The sequence below is a fragment of the Manis pentadactyla genome, chromosome 8 (assembly GCF_030020395.1).
Source record: "Manis pentadactyla isolate mManPen7 chromosome 8, mManPen7.hap1, whole genome shotgun sequence".
Lineage (NCBI taxonomy): Eukaryota > Metazoa > Chordata > Mammalia > Pholidota > Manidae > Manis > Manis pentadactyla.
Genome location: NC_080026.1, coordinates 13742692 through 13769636, shown reverse-complemented (window position 1 = coordinate 13769636; position 26945 = coordinate 13742692). Strand labels below are relative to the sequence as shown.

General features: G+C 46.2%; 1 protein-coding gene across 14 annotated transcripts in view; it reads left to right on the top strand.

Moving 5' to 3' along the window:
* TANC1 (tetratricopeptide repeat, ankyrin repeat and coiled-coil containing 1) overlaps window positions 1–26945 on the top strand; it is a 224211-nt gene that overhangs the window by 154463 nt on the left and 42803 nt on the right. For 7 of the 14 annotated variants that reach the window (XM_057505535.1, XM_057505531.1, XM_036884032.2 and 4 more), the window contains 7 exons: window positions 10764–11027; window positions 16132–16254; window positions 17038–17319; window positions 18096–18253; window positions 20578–20809; window positions 21968–22134; window positions 23854–24461. In XM_057505535.1, the coding sequence (XP_057361518.1) occupies window positions 10764–11027; window positions 16132–16254; window positions 17038–17319; window positions 18096–18253; window positions 20578–20809; window positions 21968–22134; window positions 23854–24461 (1834 nt within the window). Of the gene's footprint in view, window positions 1–4091; window positions 5642–10763; window positions 11028–15485; window positions 15524–16131; window positions 16255–17037; window positions 17320–18095; window positions 18254–20577; window positions 20810–21967; window positions 22135–23853; window positions 24462–26945 lie in introns of those variants that run through there. The other 7 variants (XM_057505534.1, XM_057505533.1, XM_057505538.1 and 4 more) reach the window with 5 other exon arrangements.

Below are 26945 nucleotides of genomic sequence, written 5' to 3'. Positions count from 1 at the left end.
GTCTGGGTGTCTGTGTGTCTCAGGCCTCCTGCTCGGTGCCTTTCTGGTAACAGGTGTGTGGGCCCACTGGGCAGCTTGCTCAGGCCCTCTGCTCTACAGTTGTGCTGCTGATTAACATTGGTGCCCTGCCGAACCAGTCCGCTCCTTCCCTTTTGCTGATTTATACACGTCTCTGAAGAATATTTTACATTTTATTAATGGACTGAATCCCACTGAATTCCACACTGATAGTCATCAAAACAACTTTAGAACTCTGTATTTTGTTCAGTCCCCTGCAATTTCTTTCAAGTGTAATTTGAAAAACGTTGCAGGGTCATCCAGTCTGCATTCCAGAGATTGCCCTGGGAGGCCTGTGCTGTGCTGGGACTGGGCTGTGGGCTCCCTGGGGTGGAGCTCACCGTGGCTTTGTGAGGGGCCCTCAGCATAAGGCAGGCAGTTGCTGCCCTCAGTTTTCACTTGCCTCCAGTGGCTTTTTGTTTTGTTCAGTTTTAATTGTTTTATTGAGATACAATTCATATACCAAAATATTCACCCATACAAACCATTAGAAGGTTTTTGGTAGATTTCCGAGTTGTACAACCATCACCAGAATTGGATCTCAGCATTTTCATCACCCCCAAAAGAAACCCTAAACCTACAGAGGTCACACCTCCTTTCCCTCCACATCCCAGCCCTACCCAACCAGTATCCACTTGCTGTCTCTCTAGATTAGCTTATTTCGGACATTTCATGTGAATGGTGGGTTGAGGTTTCTGCAGCAAATTTAAATTCTCTTCACTCAGCTTCGAGCCCTTCCAGTGAGCTTATTCTCTTATTGCCCATTCTCATCCCTCTCTGCTTCCCCACCTGCTGGACAGTCCAGTGCTGATTTTTCCCGATGCTGCTTCTGTTCTGGTGCCCTGTCTCTCTCTGAGCTTCCCATCAGTGACAGATGTATGGTAATGAGTCTGTGATAACCAGATGACTTTCTCTGTGGCATTCTTCATTCTTCAGAAACTTCTCCTCCTCCACGGAGTTAGTCTTCCTTCTGTGAGTTGGCCAGTGCTATAGACGTTTTTAACAGCTTTTTCCTTTTCTTTGTGTGTTCTGGCATTGGCATTCCATGCCTCTGATTTTAACTAAGCCAGTTTGTTGTTTTGACAGATACTTTTCCGTAACAGAAAATGACCCTCCTTGCATTCATTCATTCCTCTCTGCCTCTTTCGCTCTCTTATAGAGATATAGTGCTGCCATTTAAAAAGTGTCCTAACGAAGGGAAAGAAAAGTTGCTGGTTTGCTTCTCTGTATTAGTGAAAGCTGCAGGAATATGGAGGCTCTTGATGAGTACTTGAGTCAATGCAGTCCCACCCAGTCTCAGTCTGGTTAGTCCCCCATGACCTGCTTTCCATAGCATCACACTATGTTCCTTCAGTTTACTTACTCTCATTTTATTAATTACTTTTGTCTCCATATGGATCAGGATGTCATCTCTATTATTCTAGCCATCTACTGAGCTCCTAGCATGGTATTGAGACTGAGAAATCAAGGGAAGAGAATTTTGCTACTACCAAACTGCATTGAAGGAAGGAATGTTTAGTTGGTTTCTAAAGAAGCTGTGCAGGATTTCCGTTCCAGGTTGGCATGATCAAATCTTTTAATGCCATCTGTAGTTTAAGCTGTGACTTGTCACTAAATGACACAGTTCATGTCACTGAGGCTGTCCTTCATTGGCTCAAGTCAACGTGCTCCCTTTATGTAGCTGAACATGAAAAATGGAGATGTCTGAGATGAAAGCAGGAAGAAGTAGGAAGTGGTTAGCATCCCTTTTTTATAGAAGAGCCCCAGCTTCTGGAGGGGGTGCTTCATGCTGCTTAGGGGATCTCCTGCAGAAAGCAAGGACTATAGGTGGCTGAGAGGCAAACACTGCTGGTGACAGTGTTCCTCTGTTCTCTCTCCTTCTGTGATCTGCAGAATTAGAACCTGTTGCCAAGGGACACATTGGAGGTGTGGTAGGGCGGAGAAGGGCAAACAGCAACTATTTCCTCTCTGGGCAGACTGTAGCCACAACTCTTTGCAGAGGCAGGAGTGGAGGGGCCAAGCGGAGGGAAAGAGCTTCCTTCTGCGTCAGTGCAGGAATTGCACATTCCATTGCCTCTTCAGGGAGCGGCGACTGTGCCTCAGCTGTGGCTCTGTGATTGCTGGGGGTTGGGGGTGTGCTTTTTTTCTGCCTGAAGAAGATGCCTGTTTTTATAAGGGGCAGCCTGAGAATGGCAGCCTTTGGGCATCTTAAGCGTTTATACAGAGAACGCAGTGATCCTAGCGGACAGAGGTGAAGGTGAGATGCCGTAGCTCCCTGCTTTGGAAGGCCTGGCAGCTGTTTGTGGCAGGGCTGGGTAGGATCCATGTTCCAAGTTACATAGGGCCTGGAGAAGGGACGAAGAGGCTTTCCATTTAATTTTCCATTTTAAGTTGTTCAGGATTTGTCCACCCACAGGCTCGGGTTGGAGTGGCCAAGGGTTTTGGGGTTGGGCTGATCTGAAGTGCCCACAGCTGTCATGGCATTGCAAGCTTTGGGTCGCTGTGGGCTCCCATTTAGGGCTCAGACTGGAGTTCATTCCATGTACATTATTAGCACATTGTATTTAGGGCATTGAAGGGAAGTTTCGAACACATCCTTAAAAATTCCCAGGCCTCCCCCTGCTATTTAAGCTGATTTCCATCATGCTGGTTATAGTTAATCTAAATATTTTTGCCCAACAGCTGCCATGAGGGGAAGTTTTTGTTCCCCATGCCCAGACAGCCTCCTCAGGGCTGCATGGGATGCCCTTCCTGGCTTCTTTTTCTGTTGGTTTTGACAGATTGTAGGTGAAAAGAATTTTCTTTTTAGGAACTGCTTAGTAGGAAAAAAAGCAGGCTAATGACCATTAGAAGAATTTTTTTGGACCCCTTCCAGGCTTTCTTGAGCAAGGGCCAGGGCTTAGCAGAACCCTCCCTGCCCCCTGTTCCTATTTTATTGTGTTAAACAAATAGGAGTCCCACTTACGCTATTTCACAAGGTCCAAGTTCTTTTTATGTAAATGTCTGTGGAAGTATAATAATTATGGCACATAGGAATACTGTCTAAGCTAGATGGGATCAACTGAATTCACTACAAATATCCTCCTTTTTTTATTTTTAAGTAGAATTTCCTTACCCTTTATTAAAATCACTGGCATTACTTAGAAGTTAGTGTCTGGTTTTTCCAATTTGCGATCTAAAAACCTTCTAACTATGAAACTATACCCAATCACCATAAGTAGCTTTTCAATTACTTGCTTTGGAAAGGAAAACTTACAAGTGACTTTTAAAGGTATTTCCTCCATGCCTGAGAAAAACATTTTTCCTTAGTGACACTCCTTTGAATATAACCTGCTTCCAACTTTAACAAGCGGAAATTGTAAACTGTATTAATCCTAGCCTAGAAAAAACTAAGTAGATGTTTTCATTGGAATGTGTATGAAAACCAATCTGATTTTTTTAAAAAGCATCGCTGAAAATGGTTTTAAAACCCTTTCTGACTTGAACATATTTAATTTTTGGTTATGTCCATATCATGATCAATATTTTGTGTGTTATGCGTGTATCAGGAAAATGGGCCATTTCTCTATTGAGGAACAGACAAAACCCAGCTGTCCTATCAAGATTAAAAAAAAATAATAATAATGCTTCCTATCCATTAATGATAGACATGCCCAGGAGAAGGTGTTACAGGTAGCAATTAGAAAAGTTTGCCTGAGGAGGAAGCTCTTAAAAGTCATCTGTTCCATTCCCTCCCTCTACTATCTGCTAGTACCTCGAGTTTGTAATCTCCAGGTTACTTTCCTAGCATCTGGGCTCCCTTCCCTTCTAAGAGTTGCTGTTGGGACAGCTCCACGCAGGGGGTGTGGGACTCCAACGGGAAGGCGGCCACCTCTCTCTCCTGGGCGTGTCTCTGCACAGAGCAGGTGTTGTCCCCCCCTCCCGGCTCCCCAGCACCTGAGTCACCACATTCCACCAGGCCGGGAGCTTTCGGGACGATTAAATGCTCAGAATTTGAAGCGGGTAAAGCACAAACTTGGGCTCTGCCTCCTGCCTGTCTCCTTTCCTTGCGGGGGGGCTGGCGGGTGGGAGGGGAGACACCACGACAGTGACTTGCTCTTGAACTCCTGCTCACGTTGAAGCTGGAAGGCAGGTATACACTTAGGCAGGGAGTACTGTGACAGAAACCTTTCTCCTGCAAAAGTGGCTTGTGGGAAATACCGGACACTTGCTTAGTATCCTGCTGGTGCTTCCTGGAGTCTGGATAATGTTTCTTTTTCTGCCCAGTTGCTTAGGACTTTTTTTAACAAAAAAATTATCATGGGCTGACTTTTATTTTCCTGTGGCATTTCGCTGTTCCCTCCTAGGCTTGTAAAATGAAAGTGGCTCCAGAGGTAGCATTAGACCTCTTATTTCCTGGACTTGGTGTCCCAAAGGAGATGATCAGATGTAGAGAGAGGCATATAAAGAGGACTTAATTGTAATTTATTTTCCTTTTTTAACTTGCTGTAAATCCTGCCCTTTTAATTTTATGCTAATACTGCTTTGTTCCCACCTTATTGCCCTGCTTGCTACTAAATAGAAATGCTTTGAAATTGATTTGGTTAATAACTATTTAGAGTGTTTCAAATCTGTGTTAATATTCATTTTGCTACATTGCCTGCAATTTTAAAAATCATCCTTAATTATAGAAGTTTTTTTTTTAATGTCTTGGGAGAAGGAAGAAAATTTGCCTTTAAATAGATAACTCAGTAATATACTTAGTGTGGGAAAGAAATCCTTGGTGAGTCAGCAGAGCGCGCCTACTGTACTTGATTGTATTCAGACTGTGGTTGGGTTCCTCCAGCTGTTCTCGGTGTAGGAAGCATGTATTGGCTCCTTCTGTGTACCAGAAACAAGTTTGTTCAGTACTGGGACAATGAAGATAAGACACAGTATCTGTTTCAAAATTTGCCCACCTGAGCCGAAGAATGATGGTCTGCGCTAGACACCTGGGCAAGTTGTCCGTTACTGAAGGGGGTTTGAAACATGGCAGTGATTGACACCACTGATGGAAAATGGGTGCTATAGGTGCATAATAATTCCAACCTCCAGTAGTGCCCCATGCTCTTTTCCGGAAGATTATGGAACTCTCTAGAGTTGTTGGACTGTGTCAGGAGCTCCAGTGTCTATGCCTTCAGCATAGAAAACATCCTGTTATGTAAATCCGCAGGCTTTTCTTTGGAGGCTTTTACCTGCTGTGTCACTGAGTTTCGGCAGTGTGGCTGAGCAGGTGGACCTGTCCTCCGTGTCCCACTGCCCTGCCCCAGCTGATCCTTCAGGTGTGTCCACAATCAGAGGCCTGATGCATGCTGCCGTGAACACATGGCCTGGGTGCCTGGCCTCGCTGCATGCCGTGGCAGAGCAAGCCTTGTGCAATGTGGGGAACAGAGCCAGAGGTTTGGTACAGAGACCTGTCTGTCCCCAGCCAAAGCACAGGGCCCCGTGCAAGAGCAGAAGGGGAGCAGGGCCCTGCAGCGTGTTGCAGGGGGCTGGCCAGGAGAGCCACACTGTTGTCCGTGGGAAGTTGCAGAAGGAGCAACCAGAAAGTCCCCTGGAGCCACAGGTAAGTCAGGCCGCCCTCCACGTGGGACTGCAGGCCAGGGGGAGTCCTCGTGAGAGCCGCCACGGGAGCCCTGTCCTTGCTGGGCTGCAGGAGGCAGAAGCAGTCGCTCCAGGTGAGCCTCAGCCTCCCTTCACTGTGTGATTTGTTAGTTTGTGGGTGGAGCCAGGGGGAGGCACTTTGGCACTGTGGCGGGTTGCAAGGTTTCTCTACACTGTCTTTCCCCTTTGCCCTCGGAGAAATTCAAAACCTGGCATGGCAGCCTGAGCCGTGTGGGATGTGAGGGTGAGTGTGGCTAGCGGAGCGCAGCCCGCTGTCCGGCCCAGAGGCCCCGGCGTTCCTGCGCTGCTTCCCCGGGCTCGTCCCTTTGCTCTCTCCCCAACCCCTTAGTCTCTGTTCGCTTTCTCTTCCCACAGTTGCCAGGGATCGATTCCATCCGGTGGAAGGAGGCAGTATCTGCAGTGGTTGGATTTTCCTTCTTTGACTTCCTCCCCTCTCCCACTTTTATAAGCAACCCTCATGTTTTTTTCTTGTTTGGTCTTTAATTCATGGGTTCAGTGACTTAACTTTTAAAGTCTTCATGTCAACTATTTAACTGAATATGGATGTGAAAAAGTTTGTTTTTTTAGTGCTGCTTTGTTTTTCAGTTGTAGGGGGAGGAGAGCACTCGAGCATTCATGATGTATGAGGCACTGTACGTATGCCCTTGTATCTGATCTTCTGCACAACCCAGGCAAGGACAAAGGGCTCTTCACAGAGCCCTGGCTTTGAAAATGGAGAGTGCAAGACAATCAATCTGTGGAGTGCTTGGGGAACATGTCAACTGGCTTCTTTGTATTCTTTCAAAATGTATATTTTTGTGTGTATGTTATATACTGTAATAAACTAGAATAGTGCATGTACATAATTTATAAGTACCTGGTTTGGGGATCATGCTCAGATGTTTCTAACAGTGTGGCATGAGCGGAACAGTGTAGAGCATCGCTCTGGAGCACAGTGAGGCTTCAGGCGTTGCAGGGCCTCCCTGCCCTGGGGGCTCTTGGGAGAATTCCATGAGCTGAGACCCCATCAGGCCTTAGAACGGAGCCTGTCCGTAATGAGCACTATGAGAGTATTCATGTTAGCCACTATTGTTGTTTTCCTAAGGATACTTACTTATTTATCCTCAGTCCCACCCCAGTGGATTTGAAATGCTTGCAGATAGACGTTTAGGTAAAAACAAGATTTTTTCATCTTCAGTGAAGATAGGAGTTTGGGGAAAAGAAGAGCGAGAGAAAAGATACGACAGGAGTCAGAGTCGTAAAATGTCATTCATTTTGCTTACTACTGGGTAGGAAGCTTTACTCTTAAGATTCCTAGTGGCCGGTGTAAAGAGAGAAACATAAACACACAAGATGCTGTGTAATGTGCGCATTCCTAGTATGGGGCCGGGAGAGGCACCCCCCACCTGTGGGTCCTCAAAAGGGGAGGAGCCAAGCCTTGAACCCATGCCCTGTGCACTTTTCACCTCTATCCTTTCTGTAGCTTAAAGAGAGAGAAATCTGCTCTCTGTGGTATACGTTTGATGTCAGTGGCCCTTAGTTCCTAAACAATTCTAGACTAATATTACAGACAGTTTAATTTTCTTGATGTCCTTTTAAACATATAACTTGATTTAGATCCCATCTAACTAGTTGCTGGGCCCTGAACTTTCATTGATTTTTAAAAATTCTATTTTAAATGCACATTCAACATAAAAAAGAATCTTCAATAGGCAAAAAGGGGGTAAAGGCAGGTTGGGAGGGAGGAGGAATAGTTTACTGAGATTCCTTATATAGCAAAACATGTAACAACTGAGTGCATCCCAGCCAGTCCCTTGCCTCCCCAACCTCCCAGTCAACAAGTGACTCCCTTCTGGCTGTCAGCCTCTCCCCACTGGCCCCTGAGCAGGGGCTACTGTTTATAGCAAGTAGACTTCATGAAAGGCAAAATACTTTTTAGCCACAGCTATTTACAGAATTCCTTTTATGTGCTGAGAACTGTTCAAGGCAAAGGGAGTTTTCACACCCACTGTATGTGCTGTCAGAAGGACTGGTATTGGCCTTACCACCAGCCGTGTGTGTGTGTGACCTTGAAGGTGATTGGGTTGACTTAATGAGGAGTTTGAATTTCTGTTAGCCTGGAAGAAAAGTGTTTTTGAGTAGCCGATCATTTGCTGTAAGAACCAGCTTTCTCCTCCCAGGCCCTGGAGCTGCCCCATTAGGTGTACTGCTTAGGTCCTGCAGGGCAACTGGACTCAGTCCTTTACCTGACCCATTAGATCTGCTTCAGGACTTACTTGTGCCTGAACTGAGGTGAAAGTACATTGCCTGGGCTTCAGGCCGGATAGATTGGATATAGTATTAGATCCCAGGAGGAATATTGTGAAGTTGGGCCATTTAGTGGGAAGCCTGTGGCTTCAGAGCTGCTTACTTACCTGCCTCTCAGGGCCCTGGTAAGTGTGGACGGTGGAAGGCATCTCTCAGCTATCTTCTTGAGGGCAGTGAGAGAGTCTCCTACTTACAAACATGTTCTAAACTTAAAATTTCCTCCTTTTGAAATGACGACCCCATCTGGGACTTCCCTTCCCAGCTGGTATTTATGCAGTTGGAGGCCTTTTTCCCCCGCAGCGCCCCGGGCCTTCCTCCCCCACCCCTCACCTTCCTGTTGCTCATAAGGGCCTGGGCACCTGTGGCTGCACCAGGAGAGCAGGACCTTGAGGAGCCTCGACCAGGCTGTCCCACCCCCCCAGCTGCTTCCTGGCATCCTGAGGCCCTGCGTCCAGTTCTGTCACTTAAAGCGGGAAGTTGGGAAGGCCCAGGGCCTGTCCCAGAGCTGGAGGTCTGAGTTAGGACTCAGATCCTTGGGAGTTTGGTTCTGAAGTACATGGCACTTGAGGAGAGCAAATGTGGAAAAACACCACTTTGACTTTCTAGTTTTCACCTGAAAAATATGTGCCCCAAATAAAACAGCCACAATAAATCAAACAAATTACCCCCAGCCCCAGTCTGGAATTTTTCCTGTAACTTAGATCTCGGAGTAGTAACCTGGGAACCTAACAAATTACAACATATCTGTGGGAAAAGCATTGAGCCCCAAACACTGGACTTAAAAATGAAGTTTTGCAACATCATCACAACTTATTAATAGGATTACCATTAATAATCAATGATCTAATAAATTAGAGTGTTCCTGTGAAGCACTGAGCAAAGTCCCTGACATACAGTGACCTGCAGTAAATTTCAGCTGCTGCTGTTACCGTCACCACCACCACCACCACCACCACCACCAGCGTTTTTAGGATGGAAAGAGTCATTCTTGCTGTACTTAGGCTCATATGAATGGTCCATTACAAAAAATAAACAACGAAGGATGCTATAAGTCTATATAGATGGAGAGATTGAGCATTAATACTCCTGGTAGAATACTTAGAGATTCTGGGAGTAGCGAGGGCCACCCCAGAAGGAGTGATGGGCCTATCCCAAGTCAACTTACACTTTGGTTAGAGACCTAATACCAACAATCCTGAACCAAAAACAATGGGATTAAATGTACAATGGACCCTTAAACAACACGGGTTTGAACTGCACTGGTCCATTCGCTTGTGGGTTTTTTTCCAATAAATATATGGGAAAAATTGTTGGAGATTTGTGACTTTAGCTTGCTTTTTTGTAAGAATGCAGCATGCAGTACATATAGCATACAAAATATGTGTCTGTCAACTGTTTATATTATCAGGAAGGCTTCTGGTCATCAGTAGGTTTTTAGTAGATATGTTTGTTCGTTTGCTCCTCCATTGAATAAGCAGACACTTGTTTAGCACCTAGTATGTGCCCAGAGCTCTGCTGGTCAGAAGAGGAAGCTTGTGGTAGATACTCTGCAGAGGCTTCAGTGTGGTGGGAGGGGTTTTGAAATAGCCAAGGTTTTGAAATACCCTAAGTCCAGACGAGAGCAGCTGTAGCAGAGAGAGTTTAGAATTGTGACTGAAGGCCCTGTGGTCTTAGAGAGGAAATTGTTTTGTCTGTACTTTGAAACCTTAGAGAGCATTGTAAAAATAAAACAAAACCCCTGCAGACCCTTTGATCCCAGATAACAGGCTCTGTGGGAGCCGATTCACCAGCCTGCTGATACAGCGTGCATCATCTGGTGTGTCCATGAGGCAGCGCAATCCAGGCGCTGGGTCCTGAGTGCACCCTGACCCGGGCACTCGCATTGAAGTCTTGCAGTTAAGGGCCTAGGCAGCTAGAACCCAAACAAGGAACACAAAGGGATCAGAGGACATGGCCTCTGTTCTTGTGGACACAAGCCACTGTTGTGTCTATGGTAACCTATGCTTGCAAGGGATCACGTGTGGTTCAGCATCTTGAAATTTGGAAGTGGCTATTTCTAGAAGCTACATGGGGTGAATATTGCTGCTTTCCTTCAATATATTCCTCCTCTTTTGCCAAGATGTTTTCTGTGCTTGTTTTCCTTCTTAGAGGTTAGATTTTAATTCTACAGTCAAGCATCCCTTCCCAGGTGCTGGTTACATAGAGGTTTTCCGTTCTATGACATTAAAGGAATAAAGGTCAGCCTTTCTGAATTATCTTCAACAGATGTTGTAAAGTTTAATTCTAAGGATCAAATTTTCTACTTTATAATTGTATTTTTGTTTTTATAGATTCTCTCCTGCATCTTTTCTGCATCAACCATTGTGCTACCCTGCCCTCTCCCCCCATACACAATGTTGTTAATTTGGAAAAAATAAAGGTTGAAAGGAATCTAATGAGATATGAATTTGTTTGTGAGCAATTCATCTTTTTTAAAAGAGGTTACATCATCTCCAGATTACATGGATTTACAGTTAACTCTCAGATACTTCTAGACAGTTTTTCATTATCTTACCAGTTTTTTCCTCCCCTGCAAAATGATCTGGCAGTTTATTTTCCCTGATAAGCAACATTCTTCTAATTAACCAAAATACATTGTATGAAACATACTTTGATAAAAATCTGTGTGGACTGGAAAGCTTTCCATTGATCAGGGGGAGGGCAGGGTGTGTGTGTGAACTCTCAACAGCCCCAGCTATGCCCGGCCTCCTTCAAAGTATTTTGGTCTCTCATTTCAGCCACAATTACAAGTTCATCCGAAAATGATGACCGGAGTGGCTCCAGTTTGGAATGGAATAAGGACGGAAGCCTAAGGTTAGGGGTACAGAAGGGAGTGCTTCATGATCGCAGGGCAGATAATTGCTCCCCAGTGGCAGAAGAGGAGCCCGCTGGGTCAGCGGAGAGCATGCCGCCCAAAGCTGAAGCCTCAGCTGGAGACGGTCCTGTCCCTCATTCTCAGAGCTCCAGCTCACTAATAATGCCACGGCCCAACTCAGTTGCAGGTAAGGCCATGCCTCTCCCTGGAAGGGTTATCGCCCGGGTCTGAGGTGCCCGTGTTTACTGTCTTCACATGGGAATCGAATCCGGGCACAAGCCAGCTTTGTGGTCGTGGGTCAGGCACGTTTTCTAGGCCTCAGTTTACCCATCTGTAAACATGATGAGGCTGCACTTAATGGTCTTTAAGAGATCCTTCTGCTCTGATTCTTTTCGTCTAATACTGCAACACTGTGGCTCTTTGTGTAGGAGGGAGTGAAGTACCGGAAACGCTGTCCTTATTTTTGTTATTGTAAGCCTGAGTAGTTCCATGACTTCTCATTACATCTTCGTAAATGGGAGTTCTTGTTTAGAGTGAGTTAGTTGATATCAGCTCAGGGAATTTCTAATCCAGGCTTTCAAACTTATTTTGAATAATTGAGGCCTATCGTAAAGAAGGGAGGTCCAATTTCTGCACAGGTCAGTTCTAGGGGAGCTCACAGCCTAAAACATACGCAGTGGAAGTGAGAGCTGTCAAGTGAGGAAATGAAAATAGGGGAGATGGATGAGCCTTAGCAAGATGGGGCCCTGGATCTCAGCAGAGACTACAGAAGTGGTAACTGTTGCTAGTTGACTGGCCAGTGGGTGCTGCTCAAGCAAGAATAGTTGGGGGTCGCGGGAGAAGGAACTCGGAGCCGTCGGGCCTGCTTTGAGGCCCTGAGTGTCTCAGTCAGTGCTCTTGGGTTGAAGTTAAAAGACAAACTTGTTTCTGTCATTCTTTGTTAACGATGCTGCACTTAAAATTTTTCCTTTGCCTAACGCATGGACCCAGGTCCTCTCTTCCTCAATATCAAAGGCTTTTTCTGTCATTTACAGTGCTCCTGTGGGGTGTGGCAGGCCACTGTGGTGGTGGTTGGGTGGTTTTTACAATGGAACTTTAAAGCAGCTGGTGCATCATGGCCCTAATGGAAGAGGTCTGAGGCACATCTCCAATTCACTTTCAAAGGAAGGAAAATGGCCTTGTTCCAGAAAGAGGGTGTTGGCCTGTCTGCCCGAGAGAAGTACCCGAGGCTTTCTGTGCACTGAGTGATGGTTCTTCCAAAAAGCTTTTGTGTCCTCCAGCCACCCTCCCACTCTCTATGGTATAATGTGTTGCACCCAGGGCATTTTAGACCCTATTACCTAGTTATGCTGATTGGTTCATTTGTATTATCCCACAGCGTGGTGGCTTTATTGACTTCAGCAAAATAGCAAACTTACATTCTGTTTGATCAAGCTATTTTAAAATTGGGAAAAACGTTAATACTTTAATAGTGTTAAAAGCACCTGTTTGGGGTAATGTTTCCTGCTTGGCGTTCTTTTATGTGGTCTCCTGCCACATGGAGTGACAGTGGGTGTGAGCTGAGCTTTTCCAGGAGGTGGCAGTGAGTGCAGAGCGGACGTTCTGATTTCTGCTGTGCCCGTGCGTTAGCTCCTGCATGTGCATGTGAGCTAGACCTCCTGTGGCATGGGGAGAGTTCGAGCAGTGACTGCCTAGCCTCACGGGTTTACTCATTTCTCCTGTGTTGCATATTTTATACAGTAAAAACAAATTTTGGAAGGAAGTAGGCAATTGCCTTACCTCATAGTATCTGTTAAGCTGGGAGTCTGGTAGATTCTTCATTGCCCACCCTCTTTACCCTCGAGGCTGAATCTCAGTTAGGAAAGAATGGCAAGCTTTTTTTGCAAGTATTAATGAAAAAGAAAAGATTCAGGTTGTATAGACCATGTACAGCACTGTTTGTCTAGTGACAAGAAGGCTACAAACAGGGCAGTAGGCAACACTCAATATTAGAAGTACTAAAATAATATCTAAAGGACCATATACTATAATCTCTCAGAATTATTTGCATGTGAAGATCCACATAAACATGAATAAATTGCCATTGATAGGAAACATCAAAAGATTTGATTTGGTGCATGGGAGCGGGGTAAGGACTGGTAGGCAGGTGAAGGAAGGGTAATGTCAGGCCTCTGTTCATGGCACCCTAAAGACCTGGCACCCCTGAGTTATGGGGTATAAAACAAGTTCCTAAGGTTGACAGCCTTTGCTGTCATTGAGCCTGTGACAGAGAATGATGGTTGTTCAGTGTTAAGTGTCTAGTGCAGTGAAACTTTTATATTAAAGATTATAAAAGTAAGTTAGTTAGGTTTGGAGGTTGTTTCACTATCCCGAGATTTTTGTTACAAAGGTATTCGTTAGAGTGGAATTGGTTTAGAATGCTACGGCAAGTCATTACTCTATCAAAATACATTACATGGGCACCTTATCTCTTTGTTAAAAAACAGAAAAGAAGCCTTTAAAATGATGTCTTTACATAATCTTGAATTTGGATTCTGCTATTTTTGACTACCTTTGTTTTTCTTCTGAAATCCTTTCTAACTGGATCACAGAACACTGTGCTAGTTTTCAGGAACCCAACAAACACAACCAGCCAGTTTTCTTGAGGCTCTGCTACTTGCCCTGGACTCAGGGGCATTCACCTTTGATAGGTTGGGTCATGATGTCTCCACAGGTGTTTCTCTTTGCTCAGCTCTGAGGTGGCTCCCCCTGCTTCTTCCGCAGCCCGTCTCACTCCAACCCTCCAAAAAACTTTCCTATAGCATCTAACATGTACTTCTCACGCTGTTAGACCCAATGTGTGTGTGCAGTAAATATATAATTTCATTGTATAAATATATTAACAGTATTTGTTGCAGCATGAATGATTGCTTTACCTCTGACTTTTCTCAACCCTGAGTAGTAACAAGGACTTTGAAAGGCTTTATTGTTAAATACTGGAAGTGAGTCCATTTTTTGTAACGTCCGAGAATCTACTGTAGGCTGTGTAAGAAGACGGAGTGTGGTCCCTGTGGCCTGCTCTGGTGGGTGGGGATCCCCTGGGTGCAGAGGCGCTCCAGTCTCTCACAGTGGCCTTGACATACCCCAGAGAGAGCAGAGGAAGCTGGCAGCCCATAGCCTGCTGAGCGATGGTCCATTTCAACGCAGCTTAATGGTGTTTGCTGTGGAAAAGGAGGCAGCTCTGCTTCACGGAGGCCGCTTGTTGCGTGCTTTGAGGCGGAAACCTTAGGGACTGTTCATCAGAAACGGGTGTTTTGAAGCCCCGCCATCTCCTACACCTGTGTCAAACTTGGGCTTTTTTTGCAGTCTTGTCTTTGGAGTGCCCTTTATAGTCTCAAAACTTTCAGTTATCACAGAAATAGAAACTGAATGTTGTATTCTAGGAGGCCAAAGAAGAAGGGAAAGGGGAAACCCTTGGGAGGCCCCAGGTCTTTGTGTTTCCAGGGCTGAAGCAGCAGGTCGGAGACTCGTGGCTGCTTCACCTCTGCAGTGAACTGGCATTTGGGTCACAGCTGGGGCAGCCCTGCCCACCTTGGCCTCCAACACGCAGGGTGTTCGCAGTGAGCTGAGGAGAGGGGCCCTTGCAGAAGCCCCAGTCAGGGCCCCACGTCCCAGGCAGGGGCATTGATACACGTCCAAGCTGCATTTTAGGGAGTCAGGGTGTTGGGCACGCTCCTATGTTCCTTCTGGAAGTCTCCACACCCTGGTTGTGAAGGACCTGGAGAGAAGCTAGGTTGCCCTGAGGTTGCCATGGGACTCCCCTAAGTTAGGCCCCCTTGAAAGTCCTGTGAAAAGAATTAGCAGAATCTCTACTGGGAAAGGATTGTGTGGAGTGCTGACGTCAGTAGTGTACACGCTGTGTAAGCAGGCCGTGGATGTGTGCCCCAGGGTGCGGAAGCCTGAGTGTGTGCTGAGCTTGAGTCACAGTGTCAGGGGTTTCCTCCTTGGCCGAGAAGGTGAGCAGGGTCCACGGTTGCTCACCCTTTGCAGAATGAGGCCAGAGGGGGCGCACTGTCACAGAGCCGGGCCCTGGACCCCCACGTGCTTGTTCAAAGAAGGAATGAGGGGCTGACAGTGGGCAGGAAAGGACTGAGGTCTTAGGAGGGGATGCAGGAGGGGCCCAGACTGGACAGAGGGCGCCCACTGGCATCTCGGTGCTGCGTCAGAGCCCCTGGGCTAGCCCGAGGGTTCCCAGCAGGCAGAGAGCCCAGCTTGAATTCTGTCCCTCAAAACTTGGTCCCACCAGTGGTTCCACGGGTCCTTAGAAACCTTAGCCTTTGGGATGTGGCTCTCCTCACTCATTTGCCCTCAAATAACACCTGTATCTTGTTATCCTGAAAAATAATCGTTTGTCCAGATGAGCAGTACTTTATGTTGGGCCATTTAACCCGGAAACCAAATTAGGTTAATTTTAGATTTCCCTCATTGTGGTCTAGGGTATACATGTAAGAAGATGAGGATTTTTGTTTTTTGTTCTTTTATAAGGCAGAAAAGCCATGTATGTTTCCTTTTAAGACTTGCTAAGAATTGGCAAAATTATTTTGTATTGCTTTTTCGATTCCAACTCATGTATATATTTGAATAGATCCTTAATGCTTTTTAACAGGTACCTATGTGCTATGAGTCTTACTGATATGATCAAAGGTAAATGTGATTACTTATTTATAGAACTAAAAAAAAATACAAACATGAAGTGTAGTAAAGTGTATCATATAATATAGGCACAAATATTTGAAGCTAAGAAATATGTTTATTTCTGATAAAATCCACATGGGTATTTTTACTGCCAAGAGCTGACTTTTAGTGTTCTGAGTACAGTGGAATTTTACATGCAAAATCTGCTGACTTAATTAATGAGGTTGGAATTTCAAGCAACCGTGGAAGGCTCTCTGGAGCTTCAGAGACGATTCTAGTGCCCATGCTGTGTGTTTGCAGTAATGTTGAACCTTTGCTCAGTGACACTGGATTAAATTTCTTCCTAAAAATTTTTGGTGAAGTTTCTGTCTCTTTCTAGGAATAATGGAGAATTCTGGCAACCATCTCAACATGGCTGGGAACAAGGAGCACTGGGTTTTTACCACTTTTCAGTTTATTGCCAGTAAAATAAACTGGGACAGGCAAACAAACCCAAATCACATTGAAGTAAATTGTGGAAAGCCTGAATGGAATTGCTTAGTGATGTCCAATTTGTAGTAGTTTTGGTATGAAACTGACCTCAGCTTTGGAGTCTAAACTTCAGTTTAATATTACAGCGACAAGTTCAACCAAATTGGAAGATCTGAGTTATTTAGATGGGCAGAGGAATGCTCCTCTTCGAACGTCAATTAGATTACCGTGGCACAATACGGCCGGAGGTAGGGCACAGGAAGTTAAAGGTATTTATCTTTGCATCTGCTGTGATAATGGGTGTGATAAGCTCATTCACTAACCATTGAAAGCATTTGAATAACTAGTCCTGAAGCCAGCTGTTTTAAAAACATGACCTTGAGCGTGTGTGCTGAAATACCTGTTTGGTGTCCTGGGGGGGGCTGCCCTTTTATTTTTGGGCATCTCCCTTGAAATATATGATTAACTTTTCTCTGGAGTTGAAAAATATTTCTGCAATATGTTAGAGTGAGAGGTAGTTTAACACTCCCTAGAACTTTTTGTCACCAACAATTGGCTTTGTTTCAGTTCTGTGGGCTGTGTTGGCCACCTCCTACCCTACCCATAGTGTGCATCTGTGCAGTCAACAGACTCAGCACAGGGGGCCAGACATACTCACACCCGGGTGAGCTGGGGCCCCGTCTGGAGGGACACGGTTCCATTTTACTCATACAGTAGCAGAAGGAACGTGTCTTAGATGCTGTTTCAGATAATTCCCTGAGACTTCGTTTGACCCCTTATGTCACGTTCTCTAATCCTGTGTGTGTGCCTTGAGTCATGAGAATGACTCAGAGCCACGAAGGACTAGAAAGTCATTTTTATAGGTCTCTCCGGAAGACCTGGGGTATGATAAATGAGGAATTACAGGAGTATTAATAGAACCAGATGGGAAATACTTACAGATCCTTTGTGGTATACTAAGTGTATCATACAAACAGTGATAAATGGAGATTTTTTAGTGTATAAAATGATGACATTCTTCTGAAATAATCTTTCTTTTGTTTTTTTCTAAGCACGATTCGCTCCCTACAAGCCTCAAGACATTTTGTTGAAACCGCTGTTGTTTGAAGTACCAAGCGTAACGACTGATTCTGTGTTTGTGGGACGGGATTGGCTCTTCCACCAGATAGAAGAAAACTTGAGAAACACAGAACTGACAGAAAACAGAGGAGCGGTGGTGGTTGGAAACGTGGGCTTTGGGAAGACGGCCATCATCTCCAAGCTGGTGGCACTCAGCTGCCATGGGAGCCGCATGAGGCAGATCGCTTCCAACAGCCCAAGTCCATCACCTAAAAGTATGTCCATGTTGAACGACCTGTCTCGTTTATTATATTAACATATGATAGCTGGAGGAAATGACTGTTTGGCTAGACGTAAATTCCCAGTTTTCCCCAAGTCGTTCCAGCTGCTGCACCGGGCTTGGGATCACGTCTTAGAGAACTGTTGGACCGCCTCCATCTAGCACAGCTTGCACGTGGCTACAGCCTGGCGCGAGGCCGGCCTCCTCCTGTGCTCTCCTGCCTGGAAGGCCTGTCTCCCTGTGTGTGTGGGCACGCATCAAGTGCCCTGGGAATCGGCGTCCTGAAACCCCAGGGGGGTAGGCTCCTGGCACAGCAAGCCGGAAGGAATCTGTGCAGAATTCTTTTGCTCTCCGTGGCCTTTGTCTTTGAATACTGCATTTGCCAAAAGTATACAAACTAACTTAAGATGAGATGGAGTAGCAAATATGTGACTGTTCACAGCTTATTTTATGGGTAATAAACCCACTAAAAGAAGGTGTGCCTAACATGGTGAATGGGAGAAATTGAGCCAGGGAAGATTTTCTTCTTTTTAAACCAAAAGAGAATTTAATAAAGGAAACCAGAAACAGCAATTTTCCTGGGAGGTCACCTGGCAGGATGGGAGACAGGCTGAGAGGGAGATTTGTGTTCTCGTTTGGGCCTTTGCGTTTGGTACCATGTTCATTCATTACCTATTGAAATACTGTTTGGATCTAATGAAGAAATACGTTCAACATCCCACTGTATCCTATTCTGATTCTGTAAATAATAGTTGGTCTCTTTTCGTGCAGCTTCAGATTCCTCCCAGGATCTTCCGTTCACTCCACTGCTTTCACCAAGTTCTTCTACAAGTGGTACCAATACGGCTAAAACACCCGCTGGGTGTGGGTCTGATGCTCCCGAGAACCAGAGACCGAGAGAGGATGCAGTGAAATACCTCGCTTCTAAGGTAATCTGCTCCTGTTCTTGGGGAGTCTTCCAGAGAGAGAGAAAGAGATTTGCTAGTTTGGCTTCTGAGAAATGAATTTTAAAAGGCTTCTTAAATCAGAGACAATAATTGCTTTATACAAACGTACAGCTTTTGATAACATTGTGATGGAGTACTCCAAATATATCAGTGAAAATAGATCTTAGGACACTAGCCGTGGACTTCTACTCATCTTAAACAATGGATCAAGAGTTCCTCAAAGCAGCAGCAGGAATCGTTGCACTTGCCACAGATCCACCCTTCCAAGCACGTGCTCTCCTTCACCTGGTATGAGAGCAGAAGATTGGGGGGCCTTGGACGTGAGCCAGGCCACCTCCACTTGTCCTCTGTTGTCTGGAGCCCTCGCTTCCCTTGTCCTCCTGTCAGAAGTTTCTTGTGATGTTATAAGGAGTGAGACTTGGCTGACTCTCCCTTCCTAGACTCATGGTCAACTTCCTTCTGGAATTTTCCATCTGTGAGCACACACCACAGGTTCATAAGCTGCCCTCCTGCATTAAAGCGGGTACATCTCTCAGTCCAGGTGGGCAGCTTGAGTCTCCATGGGCAGCAGTGGTGTGAGCAGGTGGAGGTGGAGAGCCACAAGAGGCAGGCAGGGGCGAGGGGCATCTGGTAAGGAAACGCCCTGGCGGGGAGGTTGGTGCAGGCACACTGAAACCATGCTTCTCTGCCCCACGTCCCTGCTCCGTGCTTCTGCGTCTCCAGTGAGGGCCACTCCTTACCAGCGCGGGCAGCCTGGGTGCCCTGGCCGCTGCAGGCGTCTGGTCAGGAGCGGGTGATCTAAGAGGAGGGATCGTAGCACACACTTCAGAGCCACCCTGTGGCAGTGATGTTTCAGACCAGAGTGACTTTGCACTAAGGAAACCTGAAGGCCTGGCGCTCACACACACACGATGCCATGACTGCAGCACAAGCATTCTAAGACTACACTTACTCTTACATCCTATAAAACTCGCTTCACTGAATTTAAAAGAAAGAAAAACTGTTATGGCTCCAGACTGACTTCATGAGCCGCTGTTGGTTGCCAGACTTCTCTTGTCGAACACCATGCTCGATAGGCTGTGGCACTGGCCATCTCCGTGGTGGTTTGTATGCACTCCTGGGTCCTCACATGCTCCTGCTGACCTCTGTCCAAAAGTGGAGGCACAGTCGGCCTTCCTCTGAGCGGTGGTGATAAATTTAATCTAAAACAGAAGTCACAAAGTGGTTGCCAACTGGCAACATCTACTCTTGCCACCTGCTTTTTAAGAGTCTGCAGACATGGGATGTGATCCCAGATCTTCCAGGGACTGTGTGTGTCCCCCTGGCAGGGCACTTAGCCTGTGTGTCCTCTGCCCTCAGCTGGGAACCAGACCTGGTGGCCCTTGTTCCGCAGATGATGGGGTTGTGTAGTGCTGAACAGGACAGTGGGGACCCAAACTCTGAAAAACATAAAGCACACGCACAAATATGTTTTGACCTTTCTCATCTACCTTACCTCATACCTGTATTCCTCCTTTCATCCTCATTTGGGAAAGGATCAGATTCTTCATTTGTCTGCAGCGTGTCTCTCTTTGCCGATATGCTTCCGCACCTGGCCTTCCCTTGGGGTCTCTAACATACAGCCACCTAGCACTTAGTCTGTCCCAGCAAAGGGAAAACCAGCGCACACTCTCAGGGCCTGGACGGGGACTGTCTGCTGCTTGTGCCTTCACATGATGGGGAGACATTTGACAGTTTTTGACTTCAGTCCTTCAACAGTGTTGCTGTTGAACTTCCTCACGTTGTCACTTGAGGTGTGGTGTGGAGTGAGGGTGGGGGTTTGCACCAGGCTGCCTGGCCCTTCTACTGGGGGACGAAGCGGCTGTCACTTCTTAGCCTGGCTTCCACAGCTGCCAACTTTATCTGCTCTTTGGGAGCAGCAAATGGGTTTCCCAAGGAGATGCTGCTGTTTTTAAAGACAGAAACATAGTGGATACGGCACCTTTGGGTATCAACAACTTCGGGATTGTTCAGCATTGCTTTAAGCCAGGGAAGGCTTTAGGTGTTATGAATGACTTTTATTATATTCATTACAGAGTAACTTGTGCTGATCAAAGTGTATCAGTTAAAAGTCTGCCTAGAATCGACAAACCATGTAAATGAAGAAAAGAATAAATCAATGAAGCTCAATAATAGCTCAGTTGCAGAGAATAGAAGCAGCTTACTTTGCTATCACAGGGAACAGAGAGAACAACTGCCCCGTTTGAGGTTGTGGAAGGAGCTGTGTGACAAGGGTGAGGGGATGCTGACGGCTCTGCTCCCCCCAGGTCGTGGCCTACCACTACTGCCAAGCCGACAACACCTACACGTGCCTGGTGCCCGAGTTTGTGCACAGCGTCGCAGCTCTGCTCTGCCGCTCCCATCAGCTGGCCGCCTACAGGGACCTGCTGATAAAGGAGCCCCAGCTGCAGGGCATGCTGAGCCTCAGGTCCTGCGTGCAGGACCCGGTAGCTGCCTTCAAGAGGGGAGTGCTGGAACCGCTCACCAACCTGCGAAACGGTACCTCCAAGCAGCCCCCCACCCTCTGTCATTAGGAGTCCAGAGTGCCCAGGACAGTCCTCAGACACGGGGTCAGCTTGGCTCCAGGATGGGTGTCGGTGCAGAGAGAGACATGTGAGAGTCAGTACCCCTCGCCCCTTCCTCAGAATCCTCTCCGCAGTCACCTGGCCCCCGCCACCCAGTGGCATCGTTTTAAAGGAAACACCCCTAATAAAGAATTAACTGAACAGTTAAAGATTTGTAGATAGCTAATGTAACTGTAGGCTATTTAGATGACCTGTGCACTAGAAACTGTTGCTGGCATGGTTGGTACTCTATGCAGCAGGGGAATAAGTGATCGTTGGGGGAACCTGCCAGCATCTATTCTTTCAGGGCCTCTGCTCAGGTGAGTTGAACTGAACATCTTTTCAGCACGTGTCCATTGATTTTTTTTTTGTGCATGAATATTCTGCAAGTTGGGGGACACTATGCATATTATGGACCATTTGGTTTTCCATCCTTCATCTTTGCTTCTCACCTTTTTGAGCTAGTTTACCTGCCTACATAGCACTTCTGCCAGAAGGTGCCTGGAGAAAGGGATGGAAACAGGCATGTCATCATTGCTTCTCAGTTCCCTGGGCAGAAAATTGGCAGTAATAACGGATCAGATCCAGGCTAGTGGGAAGGAGCCCTGCTCTCGGAGTCTGTAAGGGGAATTCTCACTACGGGCTGGCCATGTGCCTTCTTGGGCCATGGGCTCTGCCCCTTGCGGGTCAGGTCTCATTCCCTGGAACCCACGAAGGAGTCATGCAGGGCACAGAGACTGTTTTCCAGATTTCATCTCAGGATGTGCTGGTTACCTTTGCTATAGCTCCCCTGCTGCCAGGAGGCTACGAAGGGCTAACTGTGTCATAGACATGGGTGAGATCCTGCTATTGGTTGTAATGCGATATGTTTCTGGAAACTGTTCTGTGAGATTTGGCTTTCTTTTGGCTCTGTGCTCTGATTTTCATTATAAATTTAATAGAAAATATGCCTCTGTGAGAACCATTTCTTCTGCCATATGTAAACCTTCTTAGTTTTTCTAACACTTGGAACTGTGCATTAAAATACAGTGGGTGGTGCCATCTCATAGAAATGTATGATTTCTTAATTTAAAAATATTATTTTATTCTTTAGAGCAGAAAATTCCTGAAGAAGAATACATTATTTTGATAGATGGCTTAAATGAAGCTGAGTTCCATAAACCTGACTATGGAGATACGCTTTCTTCATTTATTACCAGAATTATTTCTAAATTTCCCGCCTGGTTGAAGTTGATTGTGACTGTAAGAGCAAATTTTCAGGTAAAAAAGAATTCTCAAATCTCTTTCCAAGGCCCTGTACCTAAATTTTGTAGTGATCAATACTAACAAACTGTTACTACAACAACTGCTGAATTGGAAACCATGTTAGAACTTCGAAATGTTAGTCCACAGAGCCCCAAATGGGAAAGAAAATCCGATCTTTTTACCTCCCAGGTCACCTTTATCATGGTAGCATTGAACTGGCCCTGTGCTAAATCCAAGTGTTTCGCCCCAGGTCACTGTCATTTGGTTTGGGGAGCTCTTTGAGGTGTGTGGCTGGTAGATTCACTCGAGTCATTCCAGCTGGTAGTTATTTGTATGGGTTTGCAGGGGGATTTAGTTTTTCTATGAAGGGAAAAGGGAAGAATAAAGAGGAGAGACTTCTAAGGCCTTTTCTGAAAGAAGGTCTGGTTTTTCATAAAACTTAAACCTGAGGTAACACTTGCAGCTGGACAGAGTGGTTTTGTTTTGTTTTTAAATTCTCTTCCTCATCTTTCCCCTCACTTGAACCCTAAAATATATCTTAACAAGCCTTGACTCCTTTCTTCTACCCCTGTCCTTTTTTAGTAAAGATATTGGATAGCAGATTTTTATTTTTGCCCTTTCATGATGATACTTGTTTAAAAATAGCACTTGGGTTCTTTTCTCATTACAAGTGGCATTAAATCTCAGTCAGTCAAACTCGCTGTTTGTTTTTGTAGACATTTTATTCTTACGCTTGTCAGTCCTTTTTCACACGCTAAGCAGAAACTGGCATTGGAGGAGCACAGGAATAGGAGTCCTCTGTTCTCCATGCTAGCTGTGTAAGTTTCCAGAGGTTTCATTAACATCCGTGTGAAGTGGGAGCAATCGAATGCAGCCTTCCTCCTCCAGTCATTACATTCAGTGAGGACATGTACTTAAATACCTCAGAAATGACAGTGGGAAATGTGAAAAAAACACAACCCTCTTTCCTTGGGTGCTGGGGTAGTGCTCACCTTTGGGATGAGGGAGAGATGGGAAAGGACATGGGACTTCTGGGAGCTGGTGGTGGTCTGTTCCTGGCCGCTGGTACACAGATATATTTGACTTTGTCAGAACTAATGACACTGTGCAGTTTTGACTTGTGAACCTCTGTATGTTACACTTTGATTTATACGTTTGCCTTTAAAGAAGGGCACTTTGTAAAATGATAGCTGGCTAGGCTGAGGTCTGGCGCTTGTTGCAGCAGGCTGCCACTGGGACACAGCCAGGGGGCAGTTTCAGATTTCCTGGTTCGGTTTTGCAGCCCCCGTATCTGATGCACCACGAAGGATGTCTGGTATCTCGGTGTCTGGCTGTGTTCGTAGATGTTCACTGATGGCTTGTGTTTGTCTTTGTTACATAACCATTTGCACAGTGTGAGGATTATGGGTATCAGTGCCCTTAGGGTCTAGCAGCCCCTTTGCTGGTAGGGCCAGGTTGCCACTGTCTTTGGGGCTCTTACATCTCACTTGGCCCCGAGTCCTTGGGCGAGGGCCTTGGGAAGGCCGTTAATGATTCCGTCTCGCATCAGGATTTCTTTCGCATAAGCTTTTTATCTTCAACTTATCCTATTACATGTTTTAATACAAAACAATGAGTCCCTGTAATCCATGAAAATCCTCCTCGAAAGAAAACTAGTGAATCTGGTTTGAAATGCAGCTGACATAAAAAGAAATCCCCGTGGAGTGACACCGTGGCATTTTGTGTTTCTCGTAGGAAATCATAAGCGCGCTGCCGTTTGTCAAGCTCTCCTTGGATGACTTTCCAGACAACAAAGACATTCACAGCGACCTGCATGCCTACGTCCAGCACAGGGTCCACAGCAGCCAGGACATCCTCAGCAACATCTCCCTGAATGGCAAGGCCGATGCCGCCCTCATCGGGAAAGTGAGCAGCCACTTGGTGCTGCGGAGCCTCGGCTCCTACCTGTACCTCAAACTCACCTTGGACCTCTTCCAGAGGGGACACCTGGTCATCAAAAGTGCCAGCTACAAGGTGGTGCCTGTGTCCCTGTCTGAGCTCTACCTGCTGCAGTGCAACATGAAGTTCATGACCCAGTCTGCCTTTGAGAGAGCTCTGCCAATCTTAAACGTAGCCCTCGCATCCCTCCACCCCATGACGGACGAGCAGATTTTCCAGGCCATTAATGCTGGCCACATACAGGGGGAGCAGGGGTGGGAAGACTTCCAGCAGAGGATGGACGCCCTCTCCTGCTTCCTCATTAAGAGGCGCGACAAAACTCGCATGTTCTGCCACCCGTCCTTCAGGGAGTGGCTTGTCTGGAGAGCGGACGGTGAAAACACAGCCTTCCTATGTGAGCCCAGGTAGGGCAGGCCGCTCCTATCAATTCTTTGCAGGAAGTCTGATGTGCAGCCAGGGGAGAGCTTCCAGACAGTTCACCTTTTTTAATGGCAAGGCAACGCAGAATGAATAATTCAGGAGGGGCAATGGAAGAGTCTGCTACTAAGTGAAGTGCCCTTACTTTAGTTGCTAGCATGTTAGGATTTCTCCATATATTTTGCTGAAAGAGAAGCTCAGCAGTGCCTGGGAGAGGTCCTGGTGCCATCCATTCCCTTGCAGACCCCATTCCTTTACAAGGTCACAGGAGGTGTGAAATCAGCTCCAGGGAACAGTGGGCCTCTCTGGAGGCGACTCACAGCTCAGTTTCTCCCTCTGGGGGTCTTGGCCTGTCTTGGGGCCCCAGCAGCACCTCTCCACTGCTACCTCTTGGGCATGTAGGATCCAGCATGTTGGCAGCCCAGAGGGAGCAGGGGAGTGCAGTGGTGGCTCCTGGCCACCTCGGTTTGCTTGTGGGTCGGTGCGGAGTAACGGCCTGTGCTGCAGGGTCAGCAGAGCTCAGGTGCCAACCTCAAGTCCCACATTTAGCGGGCGGTGGGGGAGCAGCTGCGTCCAGGGAGTCGAAGGTGCCATTGAGGCTGTGTAGCAGGGCTGGTCCATGATGCTATTCTCCTGAGGGCCTGGGAAGGGGAGGTGGGGAGCCTGCCTGTCATGTGGCCTGGTGCTAGTCAGGGTGTGAGAGGTCAGGGAGCTGGGGGTGCATTGCTCGGGGGTTCTCCTGTCCACCATGTCTGCCTGGCCCTTGCGTGGCCTGCAGAATGACGTTGGGAGGATGCTATCAGATCTAGTTCCGCAAAAGTTTTTGTGGACCTACTACATGCAGATACAGATTACTGGGAAAAGGGCCCGGCACTCAGGGGCTTTCCCGCATCGGAGGGTGGGCGAGGCAGGAAGCTACATGACACCCTGGACTTCAGCAAGGAGAGAGAAGCTTCCGGCTGAGGGGAGACCATTTCTGGAAAATGTTTTCACATACATGGTGATGTTTGGGTTGGGCCTTGGAAGACAACATGAATGACATTTCTCATCCCATCCCAATTAGTTGTAATTTTGCCCCAATTACAAAGAAGAAGAAAAGAACCTACCACCCAGGGACTGACCCTTCACTTTTTATTTCTGTCTCTATCCATGTACTTTAAACATTCTCTGAATCATCTTTTGATATGAAAATTCCTGTCCAAGTTTTACCTACACATCATGGGTGTCCTAGCAGACTGGAAAGCTTGGTATAGTGTAATTTTTCATGTCTCTGCAAGCCTCCTTGTAGGCAAGGGCTAAGAACTTCACCAAACCTTTCTGTGGGGCCTTTGAGTTGATTCTGGGTTACTTACAAACATAAAAACCTGTTGCGAATACCTCAGTTCCTCATAGGAAAGCAGTAGAAAGAGCTTGAGGAAGATCTGGATTAAAATCTTGTCTCCAGCAATACCTTTATGATTCCTGGACACAAATTATTTTAGTTCTCCAAGCCTTGGTCTCCTTCTCTGTGAAAAGGAGAGCATTTCCTCCCTGGGTGCCGGTGGCCCTGACATGAGAGAAGTGCTTAAGAGAATCTCCCCCTTCCTCCTCTCCTTGTTTCTGTCCCTTCTTTCCTTCCTGTTTTTGACTATTCCTTGGGTTAGAATTCCTGGAACAGGTTTATAAAGGTGAAGAATAAAGTTGCTTTGAGTCTTCATTCACATCACCTAGACTTACACATGATTCACATTTTGCAGTACTTGCCACATCTTGTGATTTTTGCTAAAGCAAATTGCAGACATCATAAGATTTTTCCTTAAATAATTGATTATCTACCTCAAAATAAGGACATTTTGAGTTAACAATACCATTACCACACCTAAAACATAATACTAATTCATCAATATCATCACACATTTAGCTGTGCTCAAAGTTCTCCACTTCCTTCATATTTTTCTAGTATGCTTGAATCAGGATCCAAATGAAGTCCATAAATTGGGTTTTACAGTGCCTCTTTTCATCTATAGATTCCCACCTCTTCCTCTTTTTGTATTTTTTTCTTGGCATTTTATTTGTTTAAATAGAGCAACTGGGTAGTTTGCCCTGTATAATTTCCCTGTAATCTGAATTTTTAATGATTTCATTCTCATGGTGTTTTTTAATATGTGTTCATCTATTACCTGTATTTCCTATAAGTTAGTAGTTAAAACTAGAGGCTTCACCAGATTTTAAAGACATTTCTTTGCCAGACTGTTAATAAGTGGTAGTGAGTACTTCCGTCAGGAGGCACACAGTGTCGTAATGTCTCTGAGAGCCACTAATGATCATTTCCTGCATTCATCTATTCCTTATGGTCACATAAGGACTTTCAAAGTCTTGACTAGTCCCCACCTCTCGTTTCCATGGTTACTGACCTGATCAATGCATGGACAGGATTTCGGTAGGTGGAACAAGGCTGTTGCAGTCTGTTACACTAAGAGCGCAGGCTCATG